The sequence below is a fragment of the Empidonax traillii genome, unplaced genomic scaffold (genome assembly GCF_003031625.1).
Source record: "Empidonax traillii isolate 1590-97213 ecotype Southwest subspecies unplaced genomic scaffold, ASM303162v1 scaffold29:size1973556, whole genome shotgun sequence".
Taxonomy (NCBI): Eukaryota; Metazoa; Chordata; class Aves; order Passeriformes; family Tyrannidae; genus Empidonax; species Empidonax traillii.
This window is the reverse complement of record NW_020955222.1, coordinates 369,285-387,018: the sequence shown is the minus strand read 5'-3', so window position 1 is coordinate 387,018 and position 17,734 is coordinate 369,285. Positions and strand designations below refer to the sequence as shown.

Genomic DNA, 17,734 nt, shown 5'->3' with positions numbered 1-17,734 from the left:
CTCCCCACAGCAGAGTAAAGATTGTCAGAACAAGAATTCCAAAGTCAAAAAACCAACATATCTCCAGAAAACAAAAAGGATAAATTGCCAATGTTTTGAGCATGCCAACACCAAAACAAGTCTTTGAGGAATAATTTCCTTCCCAGCCAGAAAATGTATTAGAAAAAAAAAGCCACAACAGTTAATAACTAGTCACAGAGAACTTTTAGCAGTCAGTAGCTTATGGAACACAGAGCTTCACTCTTCAAGGTTTAGACAAGCAATTGGCTTGAAAGGCGGATCATTAAAAAAAAAAAAATCAAGAGAAATTAAAAAAAAGTGAGGGAGGAGAGAACAGAAGGAAACTTCATAGAATCCATCCAAAAATCTCCTGTATATACACAATAGAGGAGCAGTACTGTAGAATGATTTTGATTCACAGACAAAACAATTTAGCTTGATTCTCACAAGAGACCTTCCATTTAAATACAGTTCAAGAAGTAGAAGGTTAAAATAATATGTCATCAAAGGAAGTGACTGAGTGAACCAGAAGCTGAGCCACAGAAATGCAAAATTAAATACAAAAATCCCTAGCATCAAGTGAAACAAGTATAGCAGGCAAAGCACAAAGTCCTTACCAGCACTAGCAGAAAAGGTGATCCTGGTTCCCATCAACAATTCATATACTCATATGAAAGAGGTAGGTGTTATAAACTAGTCCTGACTAGAGGGAAAAACCACTTCTGCTGAGACAAGATGGTCAATGAAAGCAAGAATTATACAGGAAATTAGTAAACCTATACGGTTAGTGAAGGGTAGTACTGACGTAAGAATTATCTCAAATTTAACTAGAAAAGGCAAATGGGAGGAAAAATAAACATTTCAGATTAAAACTAATTAACCTTACAGAATAAGATAATATAAAGCTTATAGGAGAATACAAATATATTAACAGATACAAAGTCTGTTGTGTGGCAACACTACTCAAAGTAAGAAGCAACTTAATACAAACTATGCTGCCAGAAAACTCAACCAATCAAAAAAATCAACCAAATCTAAATTCATTCCTACTATGTTTCAAATCTGAAGACATCCCAATGATTCTAAATCAGCCTGTCTAAACAAAATGTAATGAAATGTCAACAAGATTGACAAGCATTACTTTCCTGCCTTCATACCAAGGTATTTCCCAACTCCCCTATCATAGCCAATCTTAGGTTTTACTATTTTCTTCAGGTTACATCAACCATGATTTGCCCTCAAGTATGTCCAAGATGAAGATTAAACAGTCAAACACACTGCTAGAACTAGAAGCGGTTTCACATTCTGCTACTGCCTGTCTGCTAAATCTCTGTCTATGGTAGGTTCACAAAAAATGTCCCCGATGCTATGTGGAACGTGCATGTCAGCAGAGGGATTTGACTACATGGAACAAACCATAGACAAGCTACCGAGCAGCCACATTTAGACAAATAAAAATAAGAGGGTTTAAAGTGATAAAGTGGTATTTGTTACAATAGACGGGCAGGCACTTTTTGAGGGCAATGTTCATTAAACTTGTATTCACCTGCAGAAAAGGAATGCTCTAAAAATATAGAATCTACACATTTGTCTTACTAACACGGTATGTACCAGAAGTCTCTATCCTAGTACCTGATCACCCTATTGCTCAATCATGAATATTTGGCAAAAAGAGTTAAGAAAAATCTTAATTTTTGATTAAGAACAAAAAAGAAAATTACTGTTAACATTAAGAAACAACAAAAACTCAGAACAAGAATTTTTAAAAATCTTTTTTGATGTTATGAATTCTTCTTAAGCATTGTCCAGAAACTAATAAAAGAACTATTTCTAAAAGGAAATTACATTTTTCAACATACAAGAAGCTGTGTCTGAGAAAGCTCCATCAAAATAAGTTTGCATTGAATTATTATTTATAACTACATCCTGTTTAGCCATTTAGGAAAAAAAGTTCAGTTCATGTTTTGTACACCCCTTTGTGTAAAGCTTTAAAAAGGCTTCTGCTAAAAGAGGGAGGGATCCTGTACTTATATCCTCCAATTCACACTGTGTGGCAACTCAGAACCTTCAACCTGGATTTCCCCAGCAAAAATAAAGTCATCCTTACCACTTCCTCATGAAGCAGTTGGCTTCAAGCTTTAAACAAATAAATATAAGGGGGATATCGAACTACAGAAAAAAAAAAGTCATGTTATTGTTTATAGATCTGTGTAACCTGATCAAAATATTTAACTGAGCCAAAACCAAGTTTTGCCAGAGAAGGCTGTTTATCCAGCAACACCTCTGTTTTTCTACAACTTTCTCTGTGTTCCCAAGACTCATAAACTTTAAAGGAGATAGAACTGGGCATAGAGACAGCCTAAAGACCCTTTCCTGGCTTAATTACAGCAGCATCACACAGTGAAACGTGGTGCTGCTATAATTAATTGATGTGTTTTATATATATATATATATATAAGAAAATTGATGTTTGCTTACACTTCGGACATTTGCCTACCTGATGTGACACACTGTCTCAAGGAGTTACAGCTTACACTCAGGTGCTCCTCACCTTCCGCTTTTTTTACAACACAGAAGGTACAGAGACTCATCAGATATAAACTAGTATAGGACATCTCTGGACCCATATATAACAGCTTTTTTTCTTTTATTACCATTATTGGCTGATCAAGTAGAATGTCATACACTAGAATAATCCCACATCTCACCACAAGAAACACAATTTGAAACGCAACTCATATAATACTTCCGTAAAAGAAGACCAAAACAAGCCTTATCTGTCAGGGCAGAGGGGAGGGAAAAAACTTACTAATTCCAAAAAAAAAACATACCAAGCCAAATCAACCTTCAAAAATATTGAATCACAACTGTTAAGTCCTAAACATACATTGACAGGATTGCAAGGGAAATGCTCTCCGCTTCATTAATACATAGAATGTTCCTTTAAATTCTCAGTGTCATAATCACTGTAAAATGTATTTCGTATTATTAAATCACCATTCTGAAAGTATTCTGCTTTCAGGTTTTTGAGAAAAAAAAATGTGTATGATGCTGAGTTCTACAAATATACTGTTTTCTTTCACAATTACAGCAGTACTTCTAAGAGAGAAACTGTATACAGCCAACTGCTAAAATTAAATTGTCTATGTGGCTCTATAGAAAACCAGCTAACTTGTATACTTGGGCTTTATTTTAAATAAATATGCCATCCAAAATCAAATATTATAATAATAGGTAACAATACAATCTATTTCTGTTTTAATTTTACAGAATAGGAACTAGCCCAAACCCAAATTATTTGCAAATGTTGCTCAAAAAACACGCCAACAGAAATGTACTGTTTGAAAATTAGTTTTCATTCCTGTGGTTTTCATTTTTCTGGTTTGTTTTTTTCCTATTTGAGCATTCATTCCACTCTTCCACCATGTAATTAAAAAAGAAAAGTATTTTTTACTTCTCGCTAAAAACTTGCTGCATCTTCTCCTTGCTCTTGAACTTCAATCCACTTACGTTTTTTTTGCTGGGATCTACTTTAAACAAGGAAATTAACTTCACTGCAAAATAGAGAGGTCAAATACTAATTCCACCACATAATGGTAATGTAATGGCCAGTCTTCGTGAACGAAGAACTGGGGAAGGTCTTTACACCTTCCAGCCTGCGCATTGGATTTTTTAGGTGAGACACAGTGTGCGCGGAACTGAGCCCACCCTTTAATCCTGAGGTTCATCTGCCGGGGCCAAGCGACCTTGGACGGTGGCAGCGAGGTCCTCAGGACGTAGATGGATTGCCTTACAGGGCTAGCGAGCTCCATCTGCCCGGGGAGGGGCCCCGACTGGGAATCGAACCCGGGTCTCTGAGGTGACAGCGCAGCCCCTTTACCCTCTAGACCACTGCTGGACAGACTGCATACAAGTATTTCAAAGTCAAGAGAGCTTAAAACCAACTGCAGTCTCTTGTCTCCTAAGCATACTGAACTAGACTGATGTGCCATAGTTCAGCTTTGCCATTTTGATAGGGACAGCACTGAAAATCACACAGTTTGGTGAGTACTGCTATTTGCCCCATCAGCTCACAATCCAAAATTGGTGGGGTAAATCAAGAAAGTCTCCTCCATAAAACATTGCTAAAATTCTAAGAGATTTTTAAACTTTTCACTCAAATGCAGGTGATTGATATGACCATATCATTAAACTACAACTTAAGAGAAAAACTGATAATTTCATAATCTAATGTTACGCTAACATAACATTAAGTTATGAAAGATAGTAAGAACTGCCTAAAGATCAAGTAATATCTGGAGCATGATCTCTAAAAATCAATGCTATATTTTTCATTCCAAAAGTACTTATACTTGCATATACTCATAATGTGCAGCTGAACATTTTCCTATCCCAGTCAGAACCTGCACATGACATCAACTTTACAGCTCCCAACGAGATCAACAAAAAGAGGCTTCACTTATTAGTATCCCAGAGCTATCTGTTTCAGGATACTCAATTTAATTACTTACTTATCTAACTCAATAGTTTATCAAAAAACTTTGTCACTGCCACCCCTGATTTTATTAGAGAAGAACACATTGTTACTGAAAGCTGAAGGCAAGCATACTTTGGAATTTTGAGGATGATCTAACTCAACTTATGCTCCAAAATATGCAGATACTTGTTCTTCAAGAAAAATCTCTCTCTTGGAAATATTCATGTTTTCACAATATTGTTTTGCATTCTGATGGTGATATGTTTCTTGGTGCACAGTCCACAGTTACTGAAGGCATTTGAAATTTCATGATAGACATACTCCATTTATTACACAAAAAAAAAACATGAACAAGATAGAGAAATTATTAGAAATTATGTTATTAAACTAATATAAACACATTACTTTTTTTTTTCAGCTGGAAGGTGGATTTCAAAAAGCTATGAAAAACCACTTAAACAAATGTGTTTTAGATAAACTTCAAAGCAAATGTGTGACAGAACAGGAACTTTCTAAAACACAGATTAGTTTAAACAGAAACTTGCAAATAATAAGTAGAGAAATCGACACCTTATTTGATTTGAAATCTGTACTTTGCTTACTCCTTTAAAGGCCATGAGGGGACAAATCAATCAATTCAATTTATATGAAGCAATAAACATCAGAACAAACATCAATCACTTAGATTTACAGTTTACTCACCATAGTTATGCATTAATGCTTATGCATAACAAGTGAACTAATCTGACTCTTTCTAATTGAAGCAACCAAAACTTACTCTCACCAAAAGCCCTACAGGTCTTGCTTCTTCTCCAGAGCTTAACCACACAGGGAATAAGAACTATTAGACAATAAATCCAGCAAGATGGACAGTTCCGAATCAGCTGACAAGAGCCCTGGTTCCAACAGCCAGTCTGGAATCAGAATGTGAAGCAAACTTACAGTTTGTTCAAATTTTAGCTGTAAAAAAGAAAGAACATTACTTTTCATAAAAATCACATATCCTGACTCAACCTTATTAACACATTTCCAGGTTTCAGCAACTTCTCAAGTATTAATTCAGAAACAGAACGAGTTCTCTCTGTAAAAGATCATAGTTAACAGCTACACTGAAGTTATTTGGTCTACCATAATACAAAAAATGAAACTCAATAATAAATAAAATTAAAATAGATAACAAATAAAATAAATAAAAATAAATAAAATTTTTAAATGGAGAGTGACAAGGAGCAATGGCTTTAAACTAAAAGAGCAGAGATTTAGGTGACATGTTAGGAAGAAATTTTTTACTTTTAGGGTGGTGAGAATTGAACAAGTTGCCCAGAGAAGCTGTGGATACCCACCTCTGGAACTGGAAGTGTTCACGTCTTTGAGCAACCTGTTCTAGCAGAAGGTGCCCCTCTCCATGGCAGGAGGGCTGGAACTAGATCATCTTTAATGTTCCTTCCAACCCAAGCCTTTCTTTGAATCTATGGTATACAACCAGTTAAGGTCTGAAGTTTAATTTCATAGCAATTCATATTCCCTGTAATCCAACTACTATCCCATGACGGAAGCATTTGCAATGCTTTTTTTTGTTCAAAGTTTACTACTTTTCAGAGGAAAGAACCTCAATCATAAAACCATTTAGGTTGGAAAAGATCATTAAGTCAAAGCAGTAACCCAGCAGTACCAAGCCTTTTAAATACCCCCAGGGATGGTGAACCAACCACTTCCCTGAGCTGTTCCAAAGCTTGACCATCCTTTCCATGAACAAATTTTCTTAAAATCCTATCTAACCTCCCCAGCACAGCCTTGAGGCCATTTCTTCTTATCACACTACTTGTCACAGGAGAAGAGCCTGACCCCCACCTGACTACAACCTCCTTTTAGGAAGTTGTGGAGAACAATAAGGTCACTGCTGAGCCTCCTTTTCTCCAAGCTAAATAACTCCAGCTCCCTCAGCCTCTCCTAAGAGGACTTGTGCTCTGTGCTCCAGAACCTTTCCCAGCTCTGATGCCCTTCTCTGGACATGTTCCAGCACCTTAATGTCTTTCTTGTAGTGAGGGGCTCAGAATTAGACAGAGGATACGAATTCTGGCCTCACCAGTGCCCAGTGCAGGGAGACAATCACTGCCCTAATCCTGCTGGCCAAACTATTGCTGATACAGGCCAGGATGAAATTGGCCTTCCTGGCCACCTGGGCACACTGCTGGCTCATGTTTAGCTGTTGTCAAGCAGTTCTACCAGGCAGCTTTCAGCCACTGTTCCCATAGCCTGTAGTTACTGTGGCAGTAACTAGTAGGCAGGACTCAGCACTTCACCTTGTTGAACCTCATAGCACTGGCCTCAGACCATCAATCCAGCCTGCCCAGATCCTTCTGCAGAGCCTTCCTACCCTCCAGCAGATTGACACTCCCACCTACTCTGCTGTCACCTGTAAACTGACTCAATTGCCTTGTCCAGACCATTAATAAAGATATTAAACAGGACTGGCCCCAGTACTGAACCCTGAGAACCCCACTGGTGACTGGTTGCCAACTGAATGCAACTCCATTCACCACTACTCTCTGGGCCCAGCTATCCTAACAGTTTTTATCCAGCAAAGAGTGCTCCTGTCCAAGCCATGAGCAGCCAGTTTCTCCAGGAGAATGCTGTAGGAAACCATTTCAAAGGCTTTACTAAAGTACAGATAGATAGCATCCACACCCTCTGATCTGCTAAGTGCATCATCTTGTCATAGAAAGAGATCACGCTGGTCAAGCAAGATCTGCCTTTCATAAGCCCATGCTGGCTGGGCCTGATCCCTGGTCCTCAAAGTGCCACATGACAGCAATCAGCATGATCTGCTCTGTGATGTTCCCTGATTCACTATTGTCACTGTAAAAATCTTCCCAACTGCTTCAGAAGAGGTGATGAGTCACAACTGCTACATCCCTTTAAGACAGAAAAGAAGAGGGGAAAGAAAAAACATGGAATCTGCTTTGTGGTTTTACTCACTATTCCAAGAACAACCAGGTATTTTTACATTATTTCTGCTGTCAAATAAAATCAAGTGCTAACACTGGGAAAACATGTCTTCTAAAAGTCTTTCCAGGTATGCTTGACAGAGAGTGCCTAACTAGCAAGTGATCCTCATCAAGCAATTTAGTATGTCCAGTAGCAAAATAATAAGCAACTTCTGACTGCTGTTTTTATTGAAGTAAGTAAGGCAAAAGAGCCACACAAATGTTATGTGTAATGTGCCACATAAATACGAACTCCTCACTCTGGGTATAACTTTGGGGTTCTGTACAGAATGACCCACCTGCGAATTTACAGAAAGCTGAAAAACCACATTACATGCAATTTTCAAACAACACAGGAACAGACCTTTTCCCTTCTTGCTGTCTATAAGACAAGGAATCATAGAATGGTTCCAGTTGGAAGGGAACAGTAAGATGATCTAATTCCCACCCTCCTGCCATGGGCAGGGATACCTTCTGCTAGACCAGGTTGATCAAAGACCCATTTAACCTAGCCCTAAAGAGCTTAAACTGAACCAAAAGAGATTATCAGGAGATTTAATCTATATCTTAGAAAAAACAGTGAGTACAAAATAGAGCTACTTGAACTCAGGAAGTGTTTGCCAGAGGAGTTTATGGAATCTGATGGGTTTTTTAAAAGAAGCAGTCTGGTCAGAACTGGTTTGGTCATAGTTCATCCTACTTTTGAGTCAGGAACTAATTAGATGACTCTCATTTCAGCTCTATTTGTTATGATTTTATAATGTGAACATCAAAAGCAGAGATATTTGTGCATCAAGGGAGACTTCCCGTTCCTGAGGCCTCCTATACTTCATGAATCTGTGCCAAGAAGCCCTGCATCAGCAACACAAATCCATTAATTCATCTGTTTATAAAGCACTTTTCTCAGTTATGCTCTTCTTTTAAAAAAAAGGAGGCATTTCAACCTTGGAAAACCCAGAACAGCTATTGAAAAAAACCTTCACAGGAGGACCTTCTTTGATATCCCAAATAACTCTTGCAAAGCTCCACCAAGACTCAAAGCCTACTCTTCAAGTAAGCAGTCTGTTTTCAGTACAAAACACAGACAAAGCCACCAGAAATCTACTTAAGTCAGTTTAAGAGCTAAAGAGTACAGCTATGTCTAGTGCCTAAACTGCAATACAAAGACCTGCGATAGTTCAACATACTGAGTATACAGTAGTCAAAATTTATAACTTCTATACATAAATAAAAGGTTTGGCACCACATTTGCTACACAGTCCCTCTTTTCAGTCCTCCACCTTTTTCTTCTTAAGAAGGTCTTCCTTGCAACACTTTTTAGAGTAAACAGGAAATACACATGCTGAAATATAACACAAGTGGCTTTTTTAACAAAAATATTCTAGCAATTAGAGAACAGGGAATCAAAAATAGAACATCCTGAACCCTGGTCACACACTGTATCAAACCATGGGATAAAAAGGTTATTTCATTAGAACCGGAAGCTAGGAGAAAAAAAGATGTCAGCTTACCTGGCTCATCTATCTCACCTAAAGAAGCCTTGTAAAGAAAGCTTGAAAGGGGCCAGAAAGAGGACAAAGTAGTGACAACATGAAATCAATGGCATTCCTTGCAGTAATATTCAAGAACTTGAGCAAATTAAAATCTTCCTTCCTCAGCAAAGAGCACTACAGAATTTTAAAAGGGAAAATCCCTAACTCCCACAAAAGAAGCCACAAAACAGGCTTCTCTTCTTAATTCCATGCTAAAATTCACAAGCAAATTTGCAATCAACAGATTTTTTTCTACTTATGTTCTAATTTCAACAGTAAAAAGAGCAGAAAGTTAATGCAAGTACTGAAATGCCTGGACACTAATTGCCCAAGGCACTGTGATTCAGAACCACAAGGTCTTGTCTAGAACTTGCTGTGGAATATCAGTAAATTGTCTGCATTTTACGTGTCAGTTTACTCTGCTGAAAAACAAAATAGCTTGTGTCTCACCAGGAAGTTTGAAAGTTGAGCCGCTATTGTGAGATTCGGGAATACAAGAAGATAGAATAATAAAAACTATCATGAGGAAGAGTTTCAGCGACATTTCCAAATACATTCAGATTTTGTACTTACTAAGAGCTTTATTCATATTCTCCATCTGAGTCTGATTTACCATAGGCAAAATTCTTATTGCAGGGTGATAGCTTATGAAAGATGAATTAATGTTACATTACAGGTTCAGCACAACACACATCTAAAACCTCAGTTTCTTTTATTGTGGTTTTCTTGCTCATTACTCAGTAGTCCTAGGGCCCCATATTTTCATCAGCTCAGCACAGTTCATTGCCCAACAGCTGTTTTTTAGGTATTTGGTTGGGTTTTTTTATTTGTGTTTCCCCTTTTTTTTTAACACACTTTTTATTTTTTTATACAAGCCATTTTATTCATGGGTTATTTGGATTCAGAACTACCTTTCATGACCCCTATATTATTCTTTCCTGCAAGGTGGAGGTCCAGTATTTGGGTCTCTCATGCTGCTGCAGCCATTGTTTTTAAATCTGGTATGTCAAGGCATCTATTTCTACACTTGATCCTTTTTGGAGTCATCCTCTTTCAAAGTCAAGTGAGATGTCACAATGAAAAGCATTTTAGAACCATTAAAACAAAGAGTTACTTCCCTCTAACATCCCACAACATGACCCAAGCTGCTCTTGTGATCCTCTCTTCATTCTCTTTCACAGTCAATAAACTCAAGCAGAGAAAAAAACAACACGGAACTCTTATAAAGAGCAAGGTAAAAGCATATGAAACACAAATCTTGATGTCAATAACTAGAAGTCTTCACGAGGACATCAGAAGGGTTGAGTGAAACAAGGCAAGTCTGGTACTTTAACTGGTAATATTAAATACAGCTAAGAAATTGAAGTTGCAACTTTGGGAAGCCTGAGTATAAACACTGCTGCAAGTGGAGGTATCAGAAGCTTGCCTACACTCACATAGGCAATTGCGACAATACCAGAAACAGAATTTTAAAGTCTTGATTACAATACCATGTGATAGCTGTATGTAGCCTATGCCTATGCTTTCCTTGACATTACTTCTCTTATCTTGACCAATTCCTAGAAGTCTATTGCCCAGAACAGCATTTGAGATACCAACAACACCTAGGTACTTTAAAGCTACCTTCTGAAATTTATGTATGTATATTCACACATGTTCAGACCAGTGTAACCACAGTATGAAATTATGGCATCTATTAAACACTGTTGTTTTCTACTCTTAAACAACATAAACAACATAATACCCAGCAATATAAACCCAATAAAAATTCAATACAGTTTTGTACTATATAAATCCTTGCCAACAAGAGTGCAACTCAAAGGTCTGCATACGATGGAATATAAATAGTTTTATGACTTGTGTGCAATATAATCAAACTGATCAAAATACAAGCATTGCAGTAGAAAGCTGATCTAAATGCCCTATTTACTTTAAAAGTATCTAAAGGATGCTGCAGATCAGCCTTTCCAAAAGCATTTATTGCTTTAATTACACATGAACACAATCTCAAACTACTTTGAAGACAGAAGACTATAAAAAAGCTGCAGCAGAAAGATACTCAGCAAACTAACTTCAACAACTAAGCAAACATTTTCAACTTTAAGGTGAGAAGAAAAATTAAAAATGCCAATGCCAGACACATAGTAACAGAGAGAATTAGAAGTGTCTTTTCCCCAAAAAAGCTAATTCATAACAAATGAAATTTTGGGGCATTTGATGCACTTCCTTAATTTATTTATTTTTCATCTACTATCCACTTGTATGATTTCTTCCCTTAGAACATACCTAGTCTTGAACAAATGCAGGATGTCTTCTGAAAACAACATTGAACTATTTACAGCAGTAATCATAATAGAAACATATCACCAATGTCCTCAGGATACAGTGCAAGTATGTTCACAGGAAAAAGCAATCTTCTATCAGTCTAAGGAAAACAGACAACTTTTGAGTTCACAGCATCAAAACATGTTTAAGACCTGCAGAACAAACTTTTCCCACTTCTGCTGTAATATGAAATCTTGTGAAAAACAATTATTCTGCAAGAAATATAATTTCTAATGCTCTGTGATTTTCCAGCTTCTGTTCAAGGCAAATACAGACCAATAAGAAACAATTTACAATTCATACTCAAAAGCAACACTACTTTTGGGAAGAGTGTGGCATAAACCAGAACAATAAAAAAAAATACAACTGCATGCAAAATACTATGAGTGGTATATATTACTGCTGCTTGCTATTTCCACTTGCAAGTCAACTGTTATATTCTTATTTATACAATGGTACAAGATAGAGGATGTGACTGCATTCCCGCAGACAGCAGCATATGCAGTTTTTAGCATAATCACAGGGCGCAATCTTTCATCACAACATTGACTTGACCAGTCAGAGTCAGGGATCCTTGTACATTAACTTGCTTTTTTGCAAGACTTATTGCTGGACATAGTCTCTAGATACACAATGTGAAAAAAAAAAAAATTACTTTCACTAGAGGGCCATTTATAGTCTTTTCATCCTCTCTGTAATTAAAATTACATGGCTAGCTACTAGATTTGTACACTTGCCACTAATTCAACATGCCTCCCTGCTACCTTTCCAAGTCCACAGTCGCAGGGTAGTTCACATTTCAAAGAGGTCATATTTTTCATAGGAGATAGTCAGATTTTTTTAATATCTTTTCTTTGCAATGTACTTGCAACTTGCATTTTAAACCTATTATTAATTTAAAATTAATTTTTTTATAATTAAAGAAGCTACTTCGCAAACTGCACAAAAAAAGAGAATGCTCAGCAGAGGCCACCAGAAAAATTCCATATGTATGCCATCACCTGCTGCATCACTTGAAACTAAAAAGAGTAGTTAATCTTTCATGTGGAACGGCCACTGAGGGCAAAACACGACATTTTGTCATGACATTACACAACAGTTTTCTGGAAAGACAGCAGGATTGAGGATTAGGAATCCTGACCTCCAAAGGAAAGACGCAAAACAGCGCTTTTGTACGGGATAACTGACAACATAGCTTTGATAAATGCAAATTGAATAGCAACTTGTCTGACAGAAAACACTGGTGACTTTTTGTAATGAGGATCTGGGCTTTTCCTCTCACCCTCCCTTAAGCAAATGGTCTGTGGAGCAACACTGCTGTTTTCTAGAGCAGGAAGGGGCCATTGACAGCAGAGACAAACCAGAAGGAACACAAACCCTATTCATCAAGTCCCTAGTCCTGGACAAAGCTCTATTCCAACCTGCAAGTTTGTCACACAGACATTCTGCAAAAGTTAGCTAGTTGGTTTGGCAAACTATACTTGTTCCAGTTAAATCAATTACTAGTTGTCAGAGGTTCTCACAGAGCTGTAAATACAGTGTACATCAGTTAGTAGCTCAGAGAAGCAGTACTGTCACAGCAGCATCGGTTGGACCAAGCTGCTGAGCCCTCTGCACAGATTACATGAGCTCTGGCCATAGGGAGAAGCTGCTCAGTAGTGTGAGTACAGTACACTATACGTAACATTCACATGCACAGAGCAACACATGCATCAGAACAGCCGCCTTCTCTTTCTCCTGTTTTGGTTGGTAGCACTGCAAATGCCAGCAGTTCAAACAGCTTGACTACAGATTTGCAACAACAAAGTGGGCACAGTCCCACCCTGTGAAGTCACAGTCAAGACTCCGGTGACAGCAAACACCTTTTCCTTAAGGGTGGAAGTTAAAAGCATTTACACCTTTCCAACAGTCTACCAGCAGAATATCAGCAGTGGCTGCGAATGGAATTATACACATTTCCCAGAGGGTAGCACATAAAAGGATTTTTTCCTGCTGCACTTTTGTGCCTTTGTTTTGCTGCTCATGTCAAGGACACGACATGGGAAAGGGAGGAGCAGACAGGATATGCTATATGAGTTCTGTTATTACTTTAACTTAACATTTTCCAATGGGAAACCATGTCAGGGAGGGGAAGCAGGAAGAATCTCACAGGAAGCTTTCCATACTGTCAGTCACAGGCTGGCTCCAGAGCCTTTCCAAACATACTCCTATGATTACCTCCTATTCAATGGATGGCTTTAGTTACTGCCTTGGTTTCTCTTCTCTTAAAAGCTTCCCCTCCACGACTTCATCATAACAAGTAAATGTTATTTCTGTTTTGTTCTAACGTCAGACAAATTCCTCAGCACAACAGTTGTTTCCAGTCAAACCATTTCAACATCAATTTATCATTATAAACAAAGGCAAATGTAAGTCAGTCCAATGTAAACCAGAAAACTAAAAGCACATTTGCATCATTTACTATACTTACCATATATAAACTACAGAAAGTACAGCTGTAAAAATGCACCATTTATTTCCACATCTCATTGTGTAAATTCAAGGCAAGAGGTTACCGACACCAAAATATTGATTATTCATCCTTTTAAGAAAGAAAATGTCAACATTGATACAATGCTGCTACACTGTGTCACTTTGTCATACCCAGAAGCTACCAGCTGCGTAAAACACACAGGAAATTAAGTTTATTTTCATTGGTTGGGTGATTTCTTAATCCCAAAAGTTTTCATTTGAGTTTGTGATAATGTTTTCCTTTTAGGATACACATCTGTGAGTTTCAGATCCTTACATATATCTATACAGTTTTTATATTAACCACCTTGGCTTTTCTTCTATCACCCCTCAAGGGTATGCACTTCAAAGTAACCCCATCTGGTTTATTCCCTCAAAATAGTCATTGTATCTCCTTCTGTACTCTTGCAAAGATGTATGTTTTTCCTATCTCAAGACAACAAAGTTTTGTCCTCTTAGTTATGGTAGTCGAAGGCATCACAGGCTCTTTTGCCACTACATAAACTCTTCCTCCATCCCATAATCTGTACATGCCATAAAAACAGGAAGCCTATTTAATGGTACAGTACAGTTGAAGTAATGGGTTCTTGAGAGTGTTACTGATAAGCAGCTTGATAACAGACTAGCAGTGTAGATGTCTGTAGTCCAAAGGACTAAGAGCCTTTGTAAGATAGTTGCAGCACTGTACAATGAGGACATGCAGAACAGGAAGTGGCCAAGTAATACAGTAAAATTGAAAACACGGTGCTGCTAAGGACTGGAATCTGGGAGACTCCTTCTATTTTGCACAAAAACCAATCAACTAGTAAAAAGAAAATCTATTAAGTCTGCAAAACAGCATGCAGCAGAAAGCACACAAGGAACTAATTAAAAGGGAAATATGAAATGGAGTCTTGTGTCTCGCTTCTTGACATCAGTATGGAGCACAATACTTGTTAGCTGCAGACTGCTCACATACCTGAGCAGCAAATCCAGCAGAGTCACAAGCATGAGCGGGGCATGGAACATAGGCAGGAACTATCATGCTGCATTTCTGCATAGCTCACTTCAGCAGGCCTCTCTGTTTTCTCTGATATCAAAGCTGTCCGAGCCCACTTCCCAATGACATCATCTGAAACTCACCTTTCCAACGACAGGTATTCTTATATAAGCAAGTATTCTCTGCACCTAACACTTTCCTAAAGGAACTATTTAGCATTCAAATGGACTTTTCATGGGACCCATGTACTGCCTCTGTAACTGTGGCCATAACAGCGTATCTATGGATGCTCTGGAAGCCTACTCATCATCCTCCTTACTGTCCTTCTTTAAGTACCAGCAGTCAATGAAATCAGTTTCTCTCAGCATTTTCATATGTGAAAGTAGTCCTTTCTATTTTTCAGTTTAAAACATTTGATGAAATTAAATATTTTGCTGCCCAAAAGTTCACAGTGAGATACCATAACTTACTGCAGCTACTAACCACCACTTAGCTTTGCACCGCAGTATATAGACAACTTAACCTCTTTTAAACTAATACAGAACCAATTATTGTCAGAGTATGTATTTTGCTGTACATTGTACCTTCATACACCCAGATCTGCAATACATACACATTTATACTTGGACATTTCCTGAAATTAACTTGAATAGCTTACTATAGTCTTCTAAAGAGTTGGCAGACAGTTTGTGTACCTTGCAGCCATGAAAACCTCATACTGTAGCCCTCTCCAACCCTTCATTTAAATTTCCCTTATTGCATAGGAATTTTTAGAAAGGAAATCTTCCTAAGAAATTTAAATACCACAGCATATATGCCTTTGTGTTTGCAAGTAGCACTTTCCTCCATGAGTATTTTGTCCATATTGCCCAAATCTGTTATTTTTTACCATTTAGAAACTAGACTTTCAAATGTTGAAAATGGAACCCAGGTACATGTCATGGGAAAAAAACCTCAAGCAGATATTAAGCACCACTGGCAACCAAATTCTAATGAAGGAAAATAAATGTTAAGCTTTGTGATTTTGTTCTCCAGTAAGGCTTACTGATGGCATATAGCGCTCATCACTTCTGTTCAAAACTCACCTACACTTCTGACTGTACATTCTAATCAAACATGAAGTGGTATGTGCCAGGCTTCATCCTGAAAAGTATTAACATAAGGAGCAGCACTCATGCTCCAAAAGCTCCAGGACATAAAGCATGATCTGTGCAACACACTCTTCTATGTTTCTATGAAACACCTCACTCATCTAACTGTTCTCATCATTAATCGGAGCAACTGGGAACAGAAAAAAAATTAGCATATTTGGGACATATGCTTAAAGTAAACCTCATTTCTTTATATAAGGTTTGAGAAGTTTAACTTAACCACATTTGGAATATATTAAGGCTCTTCAGACAAAGCTTGCAATATGCACATTTAGCTAACAAGTTTTAATATATGACATTACTCAAAAATCATAGATATTTAACAGCAAATGTACACAAACCCTTCAGTGATTACATTAGGCAAGAATTCTCAGCAACTGATGCATATGAATTCTAAATTTTCTTATACCTTAAGATGTTGGTTGAATTTTTCCTTACCTTTTTCACTAAAGTGGAGAATACTTTTTTGTTCTGGTATTACTAAATCTTTGACAGAACAAAAACATAGTTTCTTTACAGAAACTAGTATGACAAATACCTTTTGCTATCTGCATTACTTAATTCCAATCCTAAAAACCTTAAGCAAATTTTTTTCACTCAAATGGCATTAACACTAACAACAAAATAGTTAAAACATTGCCTTACCGTGTAAATGCCAATTCTACAAACAGCAAATGAGAGCTGGATACATTCAGACATAGTCTAAAGGAATTAAAATAAAGACATTACCAAGAATGCTATTTATTAAGAATTACTTTTCTTCCCATCTCTCCCCTCTCCCCTGAAGGAAACACCTTATCATTCTTCTTCAAGGTTGTATTAAACAACTCAAGCAAAATGTCATATAAATTCAAATTATGCAGATACTTAGCACCTTTTCCTACAGAAGCAGCTGCCAACACCATTATAACTCACTGGTTCAGTATTTCATTATAGGCCACAAACTACCTAATGATCCCCAAAATGCCTGAACACATTAACAATTTGCATGTAAGCTTTCAGTCTCATTTATTTTTATCTACTCTGGTTTAAAAACAACCTACAAGAGACATTTTAATGGAGTGCTTTTCGGCTTCTTAGTAGACTGTAAAGAGAACCTGTGTTTAAATGTTACAGTTCTCTCTCTATACCATCACTGAAACTTTCTTCCTCTATATACAAAATAATGCATATAATTTAATGTTCCCACATTTCTGAAGTCTTACTTTTTTAGTTCTCTGATATTGTCATGTTCAAAATAGAACTCTCTTGAATGTTTTATTTCATCTGTTCTTAAAGCTGTGAATAATCATATGAAAAGTTTTTACCCTCAACTCGCTCAACTTCCAATCTGTTGTGATGACACAATTCTATGTCTTCTGCAGTCACCCAGAGGCTGAGGATGGGCTATGAATTTCTGATGAAACAGATTAAAAAATCTTCTTTAATTAGCATAAAGAAGCCAGGAAACAAATGCAACTCTCCAACACCAAAATAAAAACTACTACACATTGCTATTTTTGCTCTATGATCACATACAATAAACCAGGTTTACAATGATTTATTCAGAAGAGTAATTGAGGAATTACTTTCAATAAGATATTTGAGAAGTCACTGTAGGCAAAACTTAAAGCAATCAAGTGGAACATTTTTACTATTTGTTTAACAAGTTCACACATCATCTAGAGATATTTAAGATAAAGTGCTGGATGCTACAGACTTTAAACAGTATCAGTCAAGACATTTTTTTTCAGTCTCTGCTTTTTAACTTCTCCCCCTCCAAAAAAAAAAAA

At 37.2% G+C, this 17,734-nt stretch overlaps 1 protein-coding gene across 2 annotated transcripts in view; it reads right to left on the bottom strand.

The window, feature by feature from the left end:
• The window catches only part of ARL15 (ADP ribosylation factor like GTPase 15), a 220,290-nt gene that overhangs the window by 191,099 nt on the left and 11,457 nt on the right, over positions 1-17,734 (bottom strand). The window contains exons 2-3 of one of the 2 annotated variants that reach the window (XM_027910343.1): positions 17,270-17,358; positions 16,608-16,664 (exon numbers count right to left, since the gene is read on the bottom strand). In XM_027910343.1, coding sequence (XP_027766144.1) covers positions 16,608-16,661 — 54 coding nt within the window. In that variant the 5' untranslated portion in view covers positions 16,662-16,664; positions 17,270-17,358. The remainder of the gene's footprint in view (positions 1-16,607; positions 16,665-17,269; positions 17,359-17,734) is intronic. The other variant, XM_027910348.1, reaches the window with a different exon arrangement.